Source organism: Drosophila serrata, unplaced genomic scaffold, assembly GCF_035046125.1.
Source record: "Drosophila serrata isolate PLE 108 unplaced genomic scaffold, ASM3504612v1 contig_60, whole genome shotgun sequence".
Taxonomy (NCBI): domain Eukaryota; kingdom Metazoa; phylum Arthropoda; class Insecta; order Diptera; family Drosophilidae; genus Drosophila; species Drosophila serrata.
Window position 1 is genome coordinate 246,273 of NW_028256958.1, and position 20,283 is coordinate 266,555.

At 41.4% G+C, this 20,283-nt stretch overlaps 1 protein-coding gene across 8 annotated transcripts in view; it reads left to right on the forward strand.

The window, feature by feature from the left end:
* Positions 1 to 18,413, forward strand: part of Snap25 (Synaptosomal-associated protein 25kDa) — a 262,071-nt gene extending 243,658 nt beyond the window's left edge. For 7 of the 8 annotated variants that reach the window (XR_015272614.1, XR_015272618.1, XR_015272620.1 and 4 more), the window contains one exon: positions 17,039 to 18,413. Coding sequence is in view for 5 of the 8 variants with exons in the window: in XM_086836953.1 (XP_086693079.1) it covers positions 17,039 to 17,101 (63 nt within the window). In the remaining 3 variants the exon portion in view is untranslated. Of the gene's footprint in view, positions 1 to 8,234; positions 9,404 to 17,038 lie in introns of those variants that run through there. The other variant, XM_086836971.1, reaches the window with a different exon arrangement.
* Positions 18,414 to 20,283: the final 1,870 nt, after the last annotated feature.

A 20,283-nucleotide genomic window follows, 5' to 3' on the forward strand; every position in this document is an offset into this window, starting at 1 on the left:
CCACAACCACTGAAACCTCAAATAAATCCATAAAAATCCTACCCCTAAACACACCTAAAAGATTACTTGCTTCCATGAAAAAAGATGCTAAAAAACCTAAGCCAAACACCAAAATTAACTCTCACGCATCTAGCGACTTAGGGGAAATGGACACATATTAATCAAAACAAGTCAAACAACTAATCAAACCATGTTAAAAATACTACAATGGAATATCAAAGGCTACAAAAACAACTACCCAGAATTATAAATCCTCATTAAACATCACCACCCCCAAATCATAGCGCTCCAAGAAACCCACCTCACCAATACATCTTCCCTACCGATCCCCATAAACTTCTCCCTATACTGCAGTGACAGCACCACCGCTTTCGGAGGGGCAGCACTATTGGTGCATAACTCCATTTCGCACTCCAATAAAACCCTCAGCCCAGACTTTGAAGCCACTTGCGTCACAATTAATTCAAATAGAAAAATAGATCTTATATGCACATACATTTCCCCCGCCAAACATTTGAACATTAAAAACTTAGAAAATGTTCTAATCCCTACATCCCCCTCTACTATCGTACTAGGGGATTTTAACAACTGGCATCCATATTGGGGCTCCCCTAGATCCAACTCCAGAGGCAATACAATAGCTAAATTCCTTAACAGATCCGACTACACATTACTAAATGACAAATCTCCAACCCACTATTCGACACACAACACATTTACGCACATCGACCTTTCTCTCGCCACAGCCAATATCGCCACAGAGATCTATCGGAGGGTCCTCAATGATCTACATGGAAGTGACCACTTCCCTATTATAATCTCAATGTTCCCTACACATTCATCCCCGAACCTCACATCCAAACCCTCCTTCAATCTTAAAAATGCCAATTGGGACCTCTTTAGAACTCATATTTCGAATCAGTCCACTCATAATCAACCCAGTAGTAACACAAACAAGGAAGCAGCTGCTCTTAAAAAAATCCTAATTCAATCTGCCCACCTATCCATACCCCAGAACACCACCTACTCCCTCCCCCACACTGTTCCCTGGTGGAACAAAACTTTAGATCTACAGAAAAAAAAATAGAAACCTCAAATGGCGAACTTTAAAAAACAACATCAGCACTGAAAACATAATCGAATACAAAAAAGCTAATGCCATCTTCAGAAAATCCATTAGGGAAGCCAAAAAATCCTCCATCTTAAAATTCACATCTGCAATCCACCCAAACTCCGACCCAACAAAAATGTGGGGGAACATTAAACGGCTCTGTGGAATGTACCCTTCCAAACACATACATAGCATCCACAACCCCTCCACTCAAACAACTTACGTAGATCCAACCGAAATAGGCAACACACTAGGAGACCTATGGTCAAAAGAGGCAAAGGACTCCAACTTCCCTGCCGAATTCCGCACTAACAAAACTCTCCTTACACCACCCTGTCCCTACCCTTTATCACCAACAGCCCTTGAAATTGAAAAAAAACATTACACTTATTGAACTTAACGCAGCCATAAACTCTCTAAAAGGACACACACCTGGCATCTCTTATACTATGATTAAAAATGCACCCATCTCCTATAAGCTTCGAATCCTCCACCACTTCAACAACATCCTAGACTCCCACATCCCCCAATCCTATAAAATCAGCCTCGTACTATCCATCCTCCAGCCCAATAATCCCCAAATCAACCCCAACTCCTACCCCCCCATCTCACTCAACCCTGGCATGGCCAAAGTTCTCGACAAAATCCTAGCGAAAAAGTTATGGTTAACTCATTCATAATAACCAATTCGGCTTCAAAAGAGGCAAATCTGTTCTAGATAGTCTACTTTACGTTGATCATCTAGCAACCAGATCCTTGTCTCTAAAAAAAAACACTTAACAATAATATCTCTTGACTTTGCTAAAGCCTTTGATAAAATTGCCATCCACACCCTCATCCGCCAGTTGGAGGAATGGAAACTAGGCCCCCGCATTATAAGATACGTCCCCAACTTCATGTCCAACCAGAAAATAATAATAAAAAACGGCACATCTCTCTCCCATAGCTTCCCCCTCGATAATGGTATCCCAGAAGGTTCCCCTATCTCAGTCATCCTCTTCCTAATAGCCTACAATTCCCTAACCGACATTATCTCCCTTTCAAAACAAGCCAAGTTCACTGCCTACGCCGACGACTTCCATCTTATTATCCAACACAATCGGAACAAAAACCTCCAAATCAATCTTACAACCCTATTCCAACATATCCGAGAATGGTGCTTATCCTCTGGATCCTCCCTCTCTCTAGAGAAATGTCAAGTCCTACATATATGCCGAAAAAGAAACTGCACAGCAAAAATAGTCACTGGCTCAATTAACATCCCTACCACCGACTCCATAAAAATCCTTGGCCTGACAATCAACAACCGGTACAACTGGCATTCTCACATAAACAACCTAAAAACATCCCTCTCCCGTCCCCTTAACATCATTAAACACCTCTCCTCAAAAAAATTCAATTGCAACACCGCCACCCTAATCCAAATCACAAACTCCCTCCTCATCTCCAAAATAGACTTCTGCCTACCCATCTACGGGAAAGCTCCAACCTCCATCCTTAACCGACTCAAATCCTCACAAAACCCAGCTTTAAGAGCAGTGCTTGGTGCCTTCAGAACAACACCAACAAATAATCTGCTGACTGAATCAAAAATAAGCCCTATTCTAATCAGACAAAAAATACCACACTAGCAAACTAGCAACTAAACTAATCCACTCGCATGAGTCCCCAATTGGCAAATTCCTCAAACCAACAAAAAAAAAATACAGGTACCCCAGCACAATTGATACAATAATTGACTCCTGCAAATCCCTATCCCTCCATCTCTCCCCTGCTAAAAACTACCCATCCAAAAAACACAACCCAGAAATAATCATAAAAGCCACAAACACATCCCTATCCCACTACATAAAAACACCACACCCCTTATAACCTTCCACCAACTTTTCTACTCTATAAAAAACTCCCTCCCCAACCATCAATTCCTCTACACCGACGGCTCAAAGACTAACGACATTGTTAGCTTTAGCATAACCAACGACCACAACACCATTAAAACCGGACTCCTACCCTATTACTCTTCTGTCCTCACAAACGAAGGTATAGCCATTCTTGAAGCGGTCCAAATCTGCAGCAAAAACTCTGGGAAATTCACTAAATGCTCTGATTCCCTATCCTCCTTAAGACCGATAACCAACTCCAACAACCACTCCTACTATCCCACCACAAACCGAAACATAATCACCAAACTCTTCCCTAAAATTATACTTATCTGAATCCCAAACCACATAGGCATAAAAGGGAACGAGAGAGCGGACAAAACAGCCAAGGAAGCTTACAATTATCCACTCATTCTTACCAAAAACCTTAACTCCAAAGATATCACACAACACTTCAAAAATTACTACAGTCAAACTACTCCCTCAAAACCACAAACCTTAGCAGACAACAACAAATAATAATCAATAGACTACGTCTAGGCCACACACAAATCACACGCCCACTATATGAATAGAACGGTGCAAAACACTTGCCCTTTATGCAACAATGCGACAATAGATATAAAACACATATTAATCGACTGTACTGCACTTTCCCAACACAGAACCTCATCCTTCTCCCACGAAAACCCAACCCAACTCCTCACTAACCCAACAACAGAAAACTCAATGAAAATCCACTCCTTCCTCCACAAAGCCAACCTCACCCACAAAATCTAGCCTTTAAGTCCTTTGTATAATATTAAAATCTGTATATATTTAATCGAGCGATAGGCCACAGCAGCCAATGCTCAATATCCTAAGTTAGCCTTTAGTTTACAACCAACCACTAGCTTTATATAAATAAAATAAATAAATAAAGATATATATATACACAAAAACACATTTGCACAAACATAATTTAAAAGTAATAATAATTCATACATACATATATATTGGGTAAGCTTCGCGCTATTCTGCGCTGAGCTTCGATCTCTACAATTATCTACATACTTATATACATATATATTGGGCAAGATTCGCGCTATTCTGCGCTAAGCATCGATCTCCACAATTATTTACATATATACATATATATTGGGCAAGCTTCGCGCTATTCTGCGCTGAGTATCGATCTCTAAGCTATTACATACATATGTATATACACACGCCCGCATAAGGGCATATCAAGTAATTATTTGTCTTTTTTTTCCTCTCCTCTTTGTGCCTAGAGCGTGTACAAGCACCTGCACTTATGCAGTCCACAGCCGAACAGTGCCGACGAGACAAAATCCGCCACCTACATTTTTTTAAAGAAATAAATTTCGTGAACCAGGATTTAAAAATTATCCACATTTTATTTTTACTTTTCTTAATTGCTGCATAACGAGCAACACACGCGTTAGCTATTTTATAGCTGGTTTTTCCAGCTAGGTTGGGTTTTGTTTATTTATTTATTTTTTTTTTCTTTTTTGTTTTCTTTGTGCTCACATCCCTTCTGCGATCATCCGTCGTATTCCGGAAGTTAAAATCGAGGCTGTCGACTGGAAGCAATTGTCAAGTTCCGCTTAATAGGCCTATAGCTAATTCCATTAGCTTGGCGAGAAAAGTTTTTTTAATTGTGTTGCGGTCTTTGTCCCTAGTTTGGTTTGTTGCGCTATTGTAGCCGATTCCCACCGTTTTTAGCCGAGTGTCTGCTACTATTTTTTTATTTATTTAAAAAAAAAAAACAAGATAGCAATCTTTCTCTCATTTGGCTATTTTTTTTTTTGGTTTTCTAGCTAATTGCTTTTTTTGTATAAAAATGAAAGCTAAAGTTTTTTTGTTTGATTTTTTTATGTAGCACATTTGTTCGAGCTAGAGGGATATTTTGGTTATCTGCCTTAGCTAACACTGGTAACCGCATTTCAGCTATTTTTTTAAGCTAATTTATTTGTTTCTTGTTTTTTTTTAATATATATTTTTTTTTCCATTGTACCAGTGAGGGCGGAGTCTAAAATTTTTTCGAATTGAGATTCAGACTGGGTTGTTCATCCTAGCACAGGCCTTGTCGCAGTGTTTTTTTTTTTTTATTCTGGTGCGTCAGTTAGGTGGTCTCGGTTTCGTCAGGCCCTAATTGAGCATGCCCATAGAGAGAAAGTCGAAACCGACATCTGCGCCAGGAAAGGAGTCCAAAGCCACCCCATCCACTCCAGTACCGTCTCGCGCTAGGCCAACACCCAAGTCAGTCAGTCCGAAAGGAAGAACAGAATTGTCGGGATCTCCAGGAAGGGAGCTTCCGTCGCCAAGTTCAAAGACCTCTCCCCGGATTGTAATTTCACATCCATTGGCGAAAGCATCTAGCGAATCATCGCTTGCAGTTAAGCCTGAGATCCCCTCCACTTCCGGGAGTGAATTCCTAAGGGTGACACGCGCGGTCAGCAAAAAGATGGCATCCTCCGACCAGCCAACGGCAGCAACCGCAGCTTTGCACAAGGTTTTTGCGGTCAGCGATCGCGTAAGCCTCTTTGAGGCAAAGATCAACAATCCTAGTCAAGCGACACCGTCATCGCATACACTACAAGTACGCCTCCTACAGGTGCGAGCCTTATGGGAAAAAGTCGAGAAGGAATATTAGACCTGCTCCGACTTAATTGCCCTAGAAGGATCCCTCAGCACATTGCCGCTGCTGCAATCGAAATATGATTATTGCTACTCGGTATATGAGGCATGTGCGGCACAAATTGGTGAGACCCTAGAAAGGATAACGCCTCCTACCGTTTCAGCTCCCTCTCAACCCCAACTTTCGTCCGGTTGTCGTCTACCTCCGTGTGAGACGGAAGTTTTCGATGGGGACTACCTCCGACGGCAGTTTATGTGAATAACCCCAGGCTGACCCCGGTCGAGAAGCTGTTTCATCTTCATCTTTGCTCCTACACCAAATTGATCCGGCCGGATGGCTCGCTCCGTTCATCGTGCGCTCCAAGATTTTCATGCAAGAGATTTTGCTGCAAGATCTAGGCTGGGACGATACGCTTCCTAGCGAACTGAGTCAGAGATGGCGATCGTTCCTCCTGGAGTATTCCGACCTCAGCCAGATCCGTGTTCCGTGTTTAAAATTGAATAATATGGCCTCTACGATGCGTCCCAAAAGGCTTTTAGAGCGGCTATTTACGTGCTCGTCGAGTTTGGTCACGAAGCCTTCGCATACCTCCAGCCAAGACACAAGTCGCTCCAGTAAAAACCGTGTCCCTTCCCAGGCTAGAGCTATGTGGTGCTGTGCTGTTGACCCCCATGGTGGCAACGGTGCTTCCAGATACGCCGACTGCCAGTTCCGACGTATGCTGCTAGACCGATTCCACAATCGTGCTGGCCTGGTTACGAAAGCCTGCTTGCAACTGGACCACGTTTGTGGCCAACAGAGTTGTCAAGATAACCCAGGCGATACCAGTCGACTGCTGGGCACACGTTCGATCTGAACAGAACTCCGCCGATTTAGCTAGTCAAGGCGTATCACTACACGAGCTAGCGGACAGTCAACTGTGGTGGCATGGACCTGAGTGGCTGCAAGGACCACAAGAGCTATGGCCAGTGCAAAGCGATGTGCATCCGAACACAGAGCTAGAGCAGCGGGCGGTCAGGGTGCATTTTAGTAAGGCCGAGTTTCTGGAACGCTTTTCAAAGCTGGACAAAGTGTTGCTAGTCCTGGAGTATGTTCAACGATTCTTCAAGCGCTGCCGCAAGGGCTCAATTTCGCCCACTTCACGACTCACGAGTGAAGAAATTCGAGAGGCAGAACGAGCGCTGATCTCCATTGCACAGCGTAGAGCGTACGGCCAAGAGCACAAGTTCTTGCGAGAGAAACGGCCCCTTCCAGTGGCATCTTCAATCGTGAACTTATATCCGTTCATTAACCGACACGGTCTTCTAAGGGCATGTGGGCGCATCACGGCGTCAAAAGCCCTGCAGTACGATGAGCGACATCCGATCCTTCTGCCCTACGACTGTAGGCTGGCCCGCCTTCTCATTCAGTTGACTCACCAGATTACGCTCCACGGCGGCAGTCAATTGATTGTGCGCCTGATCCGATCAAAGTATTAGATTCCGAAGATCAAGAATCTTATGAAGGCTGTGGTGAATCCGTGTAAAGTGTGCACAATATATAAGAGAAGACTCCAAACATAGCTGATGGGTGACCTTCCGAGAGACCGAGTCTCCTTCTCCAGACCCTTTACCTACACGGGCATTGATTATGCTGGCCCTTTCGAAATCAAAAATTATACTGGGAGAGCATGTCTCGTTACCAAGGGATACGTGTGTGTATTCGTGTGTTTCTCTACTAAGGCTATCCGTTTGGAACCCGCATCCGATCTTATAACCGAGAAGTTCCTAGCAGCCTTTGCTCGTTTCGTAGCTAGGCGCGGTTGTCCTCAGCGGGTCCACTCGGACCATGGCAAGACCTTTGTGGGGGCAGCAACTTTGTTATCAAGGGACTTCCTACAGGTCTTCCAAGAGTCCGTAAATGCAGCATACAGTCCTCAAGGACTAGTATGACGTTTTATACCACCAGAGGCTCCACACATGGGGGGTCTGTGGGAAGCCGGGGTGAAAAGTTTCAAAGCCCTTTTCTACAAATTCACGGCTACCTGCAAGTACACATTCGAGGAGCTAGCGACGTTTCTTGCGAAGATCGAAGCTTGCCTCAATTCTAGACCCCTCTCCCTCATGTCCGAAGATCCACCCGATTTGCTGGCCCTCACACCAGGCTATTCCCTAATTGGAGGGCCGTTGCTTTCCACGGCTGAGCCTGAGATAAAAGGCGAAGCAAAATTGATACTGAATCGATGGCAACATTTGAAGGCCCAATACCAGCAGTTTAGTGCACGATGGAAAGAGGAGTATCTAAAAGAGCTCCACAAACGCAATAAGTGGCAAATTCCGACCACGAATCTCAAAATAGACGATATGGTAGTCGTCAAGGATGATAATCTGCCGCCGAACGAGTGGCGGCTCGGGAGAATCGTTTTTGTTTGTCCGTGCGCTGACGGCCGAGTTCGAGTGGTGGAGATCCGTACGGCGCGCGGCACAATAAAACGGCCCGTCCACAAGGTCATCCGCCTCCCTGGGGAGATTAAAGTCCCCTACGTGTCCAACGAGGAAAATATTTCCGCTTCCAATCACATGACCGACTCCCATTAAAGTTTTTCTTTTTCGTTTCCCCGCAGAACAACTCGACATCATGGTGCCGCGTCCTCGAACCGCCGAAACCCTGGACAGCAGACGTTCACAAGGTATTAACTCCTACCGCTGCCGAGTCTGCCGGGGAATCCATCCTCTTCGGAAGTGCAAGAGGCTCCTGAAACTGAGCGCTGAAAAGCGCCTTCGAGCAGTACTGATCAACAAGTACTGCTCAAACTGCCTCGCCCACCAACAATCGGAAGGAACGTGTCGCAGCACCGATTGCTGCAAAAAGTGTGGCGAGAGCCACCATACGCTGCTGCATCCGCACGAGAAGCCGCTTTGTTCATCGCCACCAGCACCTCCTTCGAAAGGCACGGCGCGCCCGCCTGCTCCGCGTCGGGCGAGCGAGCCGTGGCCGTCCGTGATGACCGTCTCCAGATCTCCGTCGCCAGCCATCGAGGCAACCCGTCCTGCGGCCTCCGCTCCATCCTCGTCGGTGGCAGCGTTGCTGCACCAGAAGGTCATTCATGTGCTCCCGACAGCCTGCGTCGTGCTTGATACTGGGAAGACGACCTTTGAGATGGGGGCCATGATTGACCCGTGCATGGCGGTCAGCTCCATTGATCGGTCGCTGGCGGTGGCGTACAGGCTACCGACAATAGAAGCAGGAAAAGACGAGGTCCGCTAGGCGACCATCCGGTCCAGGACCGGCAGTTTCAGCCTCGAGGTGATTTTGAGGCTCGATCCCAGCCTCAAGATCAGAACTCCTACACGGGACTCTGAGCGACGTCACCCGGGCGAAGTTTGATGACATCCGTCTCGCTGATCCCTTGTTCCACCGCCCAGCGACAATCTCCTTCATGTTGGGATCTGACTTGTATCCAAAGCTGATCCAACCGGGGTTCCTGAAATTGGACGAGGGATTGCCCGTCGCCCAGAGCACCGTGTTTGGATGGACCGTCTCCGGAGCATGCCGAGAGGCCTAACGCGGTCTTGCGTGCGCAAGGGGGGGGAGAATGTTCGCGCCACAAGGGCGCTTAATTTCGAGCAGCAGTGTGGGGGCACGAGCTTTCGCTCTCGCTGCTCCCGGCCGTCGCTCGCTCCCTCTCGTCTTGCAGCCGAAGGCGACTCCACGGTCCCAGCAGCCCTTGAGCGGGGCTTTAGTTTTAATTCTAACCGAAGTGCCTAATAAAACGTACCAAGTGAAAACGAAGCCAACTACGCTCTTTTTACTGTGGAAAAAACATAAAGTGGAACAACAACAACAACAACACTGAATCAATCCTACCAACGACCAGGAAGAATTATTGGGCTGACGAACGCTTATATTTTTTGGGAAACCATCCGCCCACTCCTTTGCACTAATTACTATTGCCTATTGCATGTTGAATTGTCAATCGTAAATAATGTACGTAACATTTAAAGACATCTATTCTTGTCTCTGCTTACCTGATGTGAGCCGGGGCATATCGTTACAAATACTCGCACAGATATAGGGATATGGTTTTTTAAATGACAGATATTTTCTATTTCTATTGTAAATAAATAAATTAATTCGCGGGGTCAAACTCTACTTGACTGCGCTTTGTATGATTTTGACAATAGTGGTGAGTATGGAACCACCCAACGATTGTCTACCTCAATATCACCAATTCTCATGTTTAAAGTTGCCGAAGTCCCACCATCTGCAGTTGACCGTCTCCTATACAGAGGATATCCATCGTCCCCTGTTACGGTGTTGGCTGTAAATGCTCGAGGATATAGCTTGGAACACTTCCCGTCTACCATGCATGGTGAACATGGGTTGAGGGTACCACAAGGGCCATGGATCATGTTCTTGATGACAACTTCATGCAAATCCGTATCAACCTCTGCCCGTGGAATCTCAGCGCATATCACATTGTCAATTTCGTCTGGAGTAATTTTATCATACAGCCAAATCAGTATGTGCGCATGCGGCAATCCTCTTTCTGCCATTCTACTGAATACATCCAGCACCGCACAGATCCAAAAACTCCATGTTTCACAATGAAATCCATCAGTGACTTGAGCTTTTGTCTGAAAACACGGGCTGTGATGTCATGCCTATCCCTATATGATTGTCCAGGAAATAACAGCTGTACTATCTCGTCCCAAGCTGGATTGCATGTGAAGGTGATAAATAAGTCTGGACGGCCGTAGCAACGAACATATGGCAAAATGGAAGGATGGCAAAATCGTGAGCTTTCCAACGTTGGTTGTATTACGGTCATTCATCACAGCATCCCGCAAATGGATATATTCCTCGGACCGAAGTTTCTTCTGATTCAATCGGAGGAACAGCAAACGTTCTGTTTCAATTTTTGCATACATATCGATAATGTACTAATGAAACAACTGACGACATTTCAATATATGATTGTCATCGGTCCTCCGAACCATTAATCGGTATGAGTAAAAGTTCATCGCGCTGCAGTTTCTATTCGTTTCTACACCATTGACTGGACTACCATCCTCACATTGAAATGGTATCCATCGGCACCATCCCAGAAGATGAGTGGATACTGCAAAGGATCGTAACAACGGTGAGTTTCTGCGACGTTTACCAATCGATCGTTTCGTCGATGGAGAACGAAAAAGCTTCTATAGCTGCGAAATAATGTGCCTCTTCAGCGAGGTATTGATTCCATAACGTGCCTATACTTCATCTCCATTATCACCAATGGAGTACATTTGAAGAAATTTGTGTTCGCTGTCTGGGAACGGAAGCAGGGAACCTGCTTTGCTTTTTAAAAGTTAGCATGAATTGCGCATTTATAATTTCCACACCAAATGACGTCATTTGGAACCAAGAGTTGTATTTCCTAATGTTCGACAGGAAATGCTTCGATTCACCAGTATAGCGATTCCAGCGAATAGAGAGTGCAGAGGCTCTGGTGGAGCTTCAAGTTGAGGCAATTTCACTTTCCCGAAAGCGCAACACAATCCTTTTGGTTCGTTTTTGAATTTGCGAGCCTGACAGTATGTGCACACCTGATGCATCCGGCCAATAACGACATTGCGATTCGACCTATAATCAACAGTTGTATTATATCGGAATGCAAGACGATTGTATTGCAGGTTTTGATCTTCAGCAAGCTTTAAACGCGCTTCAGCTACCCTTGCCCTGTCGCGTTCATTATTTTGAGAGTGAATCAAATCGATTGCTGCAGAACGAGACTGCCTAACTCTTAATCGTTTTCTCTTAAGCCTATCTGCTCGTCTTTCTGCTGATTCCGCGTTGTGCATCTGCATTGTTCTCAGCCGCTCAGTCTCTCGAATGGAGACCCGCTCTTCTTCAGTCATATTCGTAATCTTACGTCTTTTTGCTTGGTTCCTTCGCCACTCAAGTCAATTTCCTTTCTATTACTTGCGCGTTGCTTTTGGACCTTTCTAGATACTTGACAGCTCGCTCAAAATTCTTAGTCCACAATTCTGAATGCTACAGAAACCACCTAAATCGGTGTAGGGATAAGTTCCAGGCTAATCCTAAGCAATTTTACGCGTTTGTTAATTCAAAACGAAGATCCCAAAATTTTCCTTCTTGTCTTCATCTCAATACTGAGTCCGCGTCTAACGAGCCTGATATAGCGAACCTGTTCGCAAAATTTTTCCAGTCTACGTACTCATCCATTGGCTACAATACAACCTCTTCGTATCCTTATTCTCTTCCACTTTCTAATTCCATTTTCATGCCCGCTATTTGCGAAGACGATGTTTTTCAGAACCTCAAGACACTAAAACCTTCCTTTTCTTCTGGTCCTGATCGCGTTCCTAGCTGTGTTTTGAGACACTGTGCTGGTGCTTTATGCCGACCTCTGTCAATTCTTTTTCAGATGTCGCTTCGTCTTTCATTTTTCCCAGAAAGTTGGAAGGAATCTTTCATCATTTCTCTCCATAAAAAGGGCAGTAAATCTAATATCGAAAACTACAGAGGTATTGCAAAGCTTAGTGCTATTCCAAAGTTATTCGAACTTCTGATTACTGCGCAGCTGCAGCACCAATGTCGGTCAATTATGTCCCCCTCTCAGCACGGCTTTATGAAAAACAGATCAACGTCTACTAACCTTCTAGAATTTTGTGCTGTCATTAGAAACGGTTTCAAATTAAATTTTCAAACAGACGTTATCTTCACCGATTTCAGCAAGGCTTTTGACTCGGTAAATCACCTACTATTACTTAGAAAACTTACGCTTCTTGGTTTCCCTGCTTTATTGACTAACTGGATTGCAACATATTTATCCAACCGTAGTCAACGTGTTGCCTTTAAGCGCTCTCTCTCAAACCGGGTTTTTGTTTCTTCTGGCGTTCCTCAAGGGAGCCATTTTGGGCCACTTCTGTTCGGCCTCTTTATCAATGACTTGCCTGAAGTGGTTCTACACTCAAGTGTGATGATGTACGCAGATGACGTCAAACTTTGTTTGCCATTGACGAACTCTCATTCACACAACCTTTTGCAAACTGACCTTAATAACATGCAATCCTGGTGCATTAATAATATCCTCTTTCTCAACAACTCCAAATGCAAATTTATGTCATTTTACCGGAAGAATTGCCTGCTCGCCAATTACTCTATAGGTGCGTGCGATCTTGAACGCATCTACACGGTAACAGATCTCGGAGTCCTATTTAACCATACCCTTAATTTTAATGACTACATTGGTCTAATTATTAATAAAGCTCGTGGGGATTTTGACTTTGTTAAGCGATGGTCAAAGGAGTTTGATGATCCTTACACATCAAAACTTCTTTATATCTCACTCGTTCACCCTATTCTTGAATATTGTTCGTGTGTGTGGTCACCTCAATATGCGAAGTATCAAGACCTTATTGAATCTGTTCAGAAACAATTCCTTTTGTTCGCTCTACGTGGATTCTACGTGATTAAAGGATCGTCGAACCTGCCACGGCCATATCATTATACTTAAGCTACTCAATGGTCAAATTTGCTCCACGTATTTATTAAGCAAATTACGTCTCGCAGTCCCTGTAAGGCCTTCTCGTCATTTTCGTCCAATAGCCCTTAACGTTTGTAAGACGAATAATGACGAGCATGATCCTTTCCGTGTTCTATGTTCCATGTACAATAAGTACTATTTTCTGTTACATGTTGAATTGTCCTACGAGTTAAATGTCCAAAATCTGTTAACCTACCTATCCTTACATCTGCCAACCTGATGTGAGTCGGAGCACATCGTTAAAAAACACTCCCTTTTGTTGTGCAGAGGTAAGGGTACAATATAATTTTAAGAATGGCAGTTCATTGCTATTTTCTTTTTATAAATAAATAATAATAATAATAATAATAATAATAATAATAATGAAATCTATATTGCGAGTACGACGACCCAAACTCGACTTCTTGGGTGGCATGACTTCGTTTCTTATTGAAACTGAATAAAAAAAATAAAAATATTAATCTCCTATTTCTTCTTTCAATATTTTTGGGATGTTTGACAGGAAATGCTTCCATTCAGCTGGCTGCCTGTAGAGGGCGCAGCAGTAGGGGCACGGGGAAACGCGAAAAAACGGATATATTCGCAAACGCAGATAAGCTATCAACATCAAAAGTAGACAATAACCGAGCTGGAACCTTAACGCATGTTGTGTCAAAATTTGGGCTTAAACGGTTCAGAACTTTTCAAGTCTATAAAGGAAGTAGACACGAACAGAGCATTTATATATATATATATATAGATAAAGCTATACGTTTGATTTTTAATAAACTTAATTTCTGGTGTCCCAGAAGGCAGTCAGATCTTTCCATTACTTTTTGTTATTTTTAAAAATGATTCACCAAGCGTCATGTTCCAAGCGTTTACTTTATTTTAGCTTTTCTATTTTAATTATGCTCCTTTCTATTTTTCAAATATGCAACATGCAAATCCATAATTTGTGGTTGGACTTCGGCCCTTACTAATACATATCACATTGGAAACTGTGGGCTTTAACTGATAAAACAAGTAATTATTGTTTGTGCCCTTTTTTTTACAAAAGCTCTTTATATTACTGTGGATCACATTACCTAAGAATACTGATCAAGTGTAAGGAGTCCCCAAATTATATATCTACAAATATAATTCAGTCGGTCCAAAAGATCATATTATTTTCTCTTCGTAACTTAAATTGGGACAAGTCTAGACTAGACAAGTCATACTAATCTCGTATAAATAATCTATTTTTAACTGTTCATTTTCCATATCTTGGTTCTGGTTCAGTAAGCTCCCCACTTCTTCTTAGCTACTTTAAATTCACTGTTTTATAAAAAAAATTACTCTATTACTATACTCTGTTATTATTTTGCCGATTTTTAGATAGAAAGACGAAAGAAAACCTTTTCTGGTATTTTGTTCAAAGGTCAATTAAAATTATTTAAGAAAACTATTATTAACCATTGATGTCCTTTAATTTATTATTTAATATTTTCTTTTTTTTGTCCTTTTTATACCTTTGCAAGGTATTATAAATTCAAGTTAGCTTCCTTTCCTGTTTCATTTTTATTTTTTTGTTTACTTAAGTTAACTTTACCTAGTATATCACTCTGTAAGCATTGTTAACTACATTAAATTAAATAACACACCTAAGTTTTGCCTCTGTCCACCCAATGTGTGTTAGAGCATATAGTAAGGAAATACTCCTTATTCGGTAAGAAGTAAGGGTAATGGCAGTTTTTAATTATTTCTGAAATAAAGATATAAACAGCTGATGTACAAGCTATCATAAGAGTCTAGATTTTATAAGCAAAATGTTACATAGAAATCTATATATATATAAATGCTCTGTTTGTGTCTACTTCCTTTATAGACTAGAAAAGTTCTGAACCGTTTAAGCCCAAATTTTTACACAAAATGCGTTGAGGTTCCAGCTCGGTTATTGTCTACTTTTGATGTTGATAGCTTATCTGCGTTTGCGAATATATCCGTTTTTTTCGCGTTTCCCCGTGCCCCTACTGCTGCGCCCTCTACAGGCAGCCAGCTGAATGGAAGCATTTCCTGTCAAACATCCCAAAAATATTGAAAGAAGAAATAGGAGATTAAAATTTTATTTTTTTGTTCAGTTACAGTAAGAAACGGAGTCATGCCACCCAAGAAGTCGAGTTTGAGTCGTCGTATTCGCAATGCAGAATAAAAAAGAAGTAAGATTACGAATATTACTGACGAAAACCGGGCCTCCATCCGAGAGATTGAGCGGCTGAGAACAATGCAGATGCACAACGCGAAATCAGCAGAAAGACGAGCAGATAGGCTTTAGAAAAAACGATTGAGAGTTAGGCAGTCGCGTTCTGCAGCAATCGATTTGATTCACTCTCAAAATAATGAACGCGACAGGGCTGGGGGCATCTTCTTTTTGGATGCTTCAGGAGGAACGGGGAAAACATTCACCATTACATTTATTCTGGCTACGGTTCAAGCTAACAAGGACATAGCTTTAGCTCTTGCTTCATCTGAAATCGCTGCGACATTGTTACCTGGTGGATGGACTGCTCATTCAGCGCTGAAGTTGCCGTTGAACATGCAAATCGTCGAGACTCCTACGTGCAACATTTCCAGAGCATCTGGCATGGGAAAAGTATTGCAAAGATGTAAACTTAGTGTTTGGGATGAATGCAGGATGGCACACAAAAAATCGCTGGAGGCTCTCGATCGATCATTGCGGGATTTGCGTGGAGCTGTCCAACCATTTGGGACTGCGTTAATATTACTCGCAGGGGATTTCAGGCAAACGTTGCCTGTGATTTCCCGATCGACACCAGCTGACGAGATAAATGCTTGCCTGAAATATTCTATATTGTGGCAACATGTACGTATATTACAGTTGAAGACGAATATGCGTGTCCAGTTACAGAACGATGATCAGCCGACGGCGAGAAAAATAGTATTGCCAGAGAATTTCTGTAATTTAGTTACATCGAAGGAAGGACTTATCCAAAAAGTGTTCCCCGATATCCGAATAAATTATAGGAATCACGATTGGCTCAGTGGACGAGCGATTCTCGCTGCCAAGAACAAAGATGTTTACCAGCTCAATCATGTAATCCATTTCAGTATAGAAATTGACGAAATTACATATAAGTCGATAGACCCCGTTGTGGAGGCAGAGGAAGCAGTTAATTACCCTACGGAATTTCTAAACTCACTTGATCTGCCCGGAATGCTACCACACATATTGAAATTAAAAATAGGTGTGCTGATTATCATGCTCCGGAATATAAATCAGCCGAAACTCTGCAACGGTACGCGACTCGCAGTCAAGAAATTGATGAACAACGTAGTAGAAGCAACGATCATAACTGGTCCTTTCAAAGGTGAAGATGTCCTCGCTCTTAGGATTCCTCTGATCCCGACTGATACACCGTTCCAGTTCAAGAGATTGCAGTTTCCCATTTGTTTGGCGTTCGCAATGACCATTAATAAAGCTCAAGGTTAATCTATGGAGTTGTGTGGTCTAGATTTGGATGCAGATTGTTTTTCACACGGACAATTATATGTTGCGTGTTTCCGTGTCGGAAAACCAGATAGTCTTTATATTTACGCGGAGAATGGAGAAACGAAGAATATTGTATACGAACAAGTATTACAGAATTAAATGAATTTGAAAATTATTCTTTTTTGTTTTGACTCATTTCTTATGCGTGCAACCACAATATGCCACAAAGAAACGTGGCAGGGTAAAGCTAGTATTTTATATATCTCTCTGTAAGTTTTAATGTTATGTTATTTTAGTAGCACTTATTAAAATTCATTATGAAATTGTATAAAATGAAATTGTATAAAATGAAATTGTGTTAAGGTACCTAAACATTAATGGCAGTTAATTTTTTTCTTTCCAGGGTGAATCTAATGAAGCCAGAATAGCAGTGGCCAATCAAAGGGCTCATCAACTTTTAAAATAGTGAGATAACAAGGACGAGTATGTTCATAAGAATTTTAAAATATTTTTTTCCGATAAGAATGTGAGCCGATAAACATGAATTTAATTTCGTCTATTCTCACAGTGCTCCAGTAGTTGAATGAAATGCTTTTACAGAAAATAAATGCAATCAATATTTCTAAATATACGAAATAATATTATATATTTATATATATTATTTACAAAAATACAAAACATTCATTGATTTTGTTTATACATAAATTTCCTTTTTGTAATCGTAAGCGACAGGTATAGTTTTAAAAAATAGTTAAGTGCTGCGTTCTTAAAATGTCATATTTTCAGCTGGTAGTTTAAGATAAAAAGTTAATTTTTTGAGTAAAACAAAAATGACAGCATTTAAACTTATCCATTTCTAGAGACAAACACATGAAGTATAACATTGTACATATGTTTTCAGCGATGCGACATAAAATGATTAGGTTGTACATTTGAAATAGTTTTAATAAAATTGTTTTCCTTTAAGCAAAATTTAAATTAATGTAATTTGCATTAATAAATAATAAAATTTAATGGTCAAATAAATTTAAACGTTCAAAATTTCAATATTTGAAAACTTTGGAGATAGTTTAAAGATCCACATTAAAGTACAAGTACTACATTGAAGATGATACGAACTTTTTTCACAATATTAAAAATTCTCCAAAATGGCAGCGTCCCAATCTTTGAGTTTCCCGGTTGTGTACATGAGAGACCTTATACTTGTTGATTTTCAGAAAATTAGCTTTGACTTCCCGTCTTAAAAAGTAATAAAACTTATTTCAATTAAAAACACAAATATTAAGAAAAAGGTATTTTCATTTTAAAGATTATACTTTTTATATTTATTCCGATACGTTGCTTAGGTTTTTGTGAATTGTGTCTGCAACATAAGTAAACACGCAAAAATTAAGAGTGGTAACTTGAAGTACTCAAAGTTTTAACTAGAATTTTTACATCGTATTCTCCAATTAATAAACTATTTTTTAAAACAAACAAAAATTTGACCAACAAATTTAGATTTACACGAATATCCCCTTTTAAAAGAACAATAGCCCTATACTTTGAACATGCCTCTAAAAACGTTAGTTTATTTATAAGAATGTATAAATCTCATAAAATAAAAATAACATTTAACACCCAAGTCACAAGAAAGGGGTTTAGTAACATTTTTTGCTCACTGACAAATGTTATTAGATCCTTAATATTATATGTTATTACATTTTATAATAATTAAAGTTGGGAAATAATTGTAACAAAAACCGGAAAACTGAAATAAAGTATTGGCTTATAAAAAACATGTTGTATTATTGGGATATATATTTTTTTTTTGTCCATAATACCATGTCTTTTATAAATAAATAAATATATATCAGTAGTATTGAAACCTCAGAATTAGGGACGTTAATTCAATGTGACCTAATTGACAGATAATAAACATATAAATAAAAACTAAAAATAAAAAAATTAAAAACAGATAAATAAGGGTTGTCTCTGTAGTGGGGCATGTAGCTATGTAGCTCAACGATTTTCCTAATTGTCCTAAATAAATTATTGACTATAATTTTATCCTAGACGGAAACCGATATCGATTAATAGTTGCATTGTTAACACTAGTGATGGTGTTGTCAGGCTAAGCTGATCTAAAAGATATCGATTCCAAGCTTAAAAGAGCTGCCAGATCGATAATTAATATCGATACTTTGAGATTTGTCATCAGCAACTGCCACGTTCGACCGCCTCTGAGACAGGTGTTCTAGCTCTCTTGCGGTCCTAATAAGTGCAAAAGTTGAAAAGAATGTGTAAACGCGCGAAATAATAAATTGCGTGTTCCACAATTCAGTTCAAAAGTGAGTACGTTTGCGTCTGCATAGGTGATGTCGATTATAACCTCAAAAGTTCCCTGCAGCTCGCTATGGTGGGTATCGGCCGGAGTCGCCAGTGCTTGAACGGCATTCATCGCCGCTGCTGCTGCAGCAGGCTTATGTCCAACATTCGCTAAAGAACCAGAAAAAAACTCCCGAGATTAAGGGTAGTTGGCAGTTTTGAACCCTTCGCAAGTTCAACGATCGTTATCTAGACAACTGTAGGTGTTAAGCAGAAGAGTTATCAAACTTTAACGAGGCAAAGGTGTCAGAGATGGAAAAACATGAATTAAGGGTTTAAACCACCATGAACGCCTGAGAATTGGAGGGTTTTTAAAAAATTAATTTTGCCAAAGTTTTTAAAAATACTACTTTTTATTAATTGGAATATTAAGGTACATATGTTTAACTAAAAAATACATATTGGAAAAAAAATATTTACATTTGGCGGAGATACAGTCAATTATAGAAGGCATTATGGTGTAAATGCTTGTAACGGAACTGCATCCTTTCTCGGGCAATACCAGGCTAGCTCAGTAGGCCCAGGGCTGGGTCCGACCCAATGCCCGCAGTCCGCACAATTAAATATCGGAATAAATCGGACGTCTCTGACAATACTCCTCACGAAACACAACTCTCATCACTAATTACAACAAAAACAGAAAAAAGGTAAATAAACAATTAAATTGGTGGAATTGGTTTTTCTGCCACGACGCCCCATCCATCCTGTGATGCCTCCTGGTTATCTAGGAGCATCACCCATCTCCGGCGGACCGGAGGCTATTCCAGGCGGTCTGGCGACCGACTCATCTCCCCCAGGTAAACTGGTCTACTCAATTTTCATGATAATATTTTATTTCAATTTATTTTATTTACAAACATATACTTCTTTTTTCTATGGGTCATCACCCCACTCCCGGCAAGAGCGTGGCCTTAGCCAGGGATGCGCTTGCGCCAAGGCTGCCTCTTTTGGGGACTCAAAACTCCCGGAGGAGACGCCCTTTAATGATTCGGCCTCAATCGGCCACAAAATTATGTTTCCCTCTTTAGTCCCTAATCCCTGATGGAGCTCCAATAGAAATATAGGGGTATGGGTGTTCGCAACAAAAAAGCAGAGCAAGAAAAACGACCGGCTTCTACTCCGTTCCCCTTTTGGTCACAGCGCTCGTGTTGCACCAATCCCGCACCCAGGATACGGTCGAGCGAAGGACACGGTTAACGAACGAATGTAACGCTAAACACTTAATAGTATCCTAATTTAAATAGCAAACTAAATTAACAATTATATGGCCAACCTCCTTTG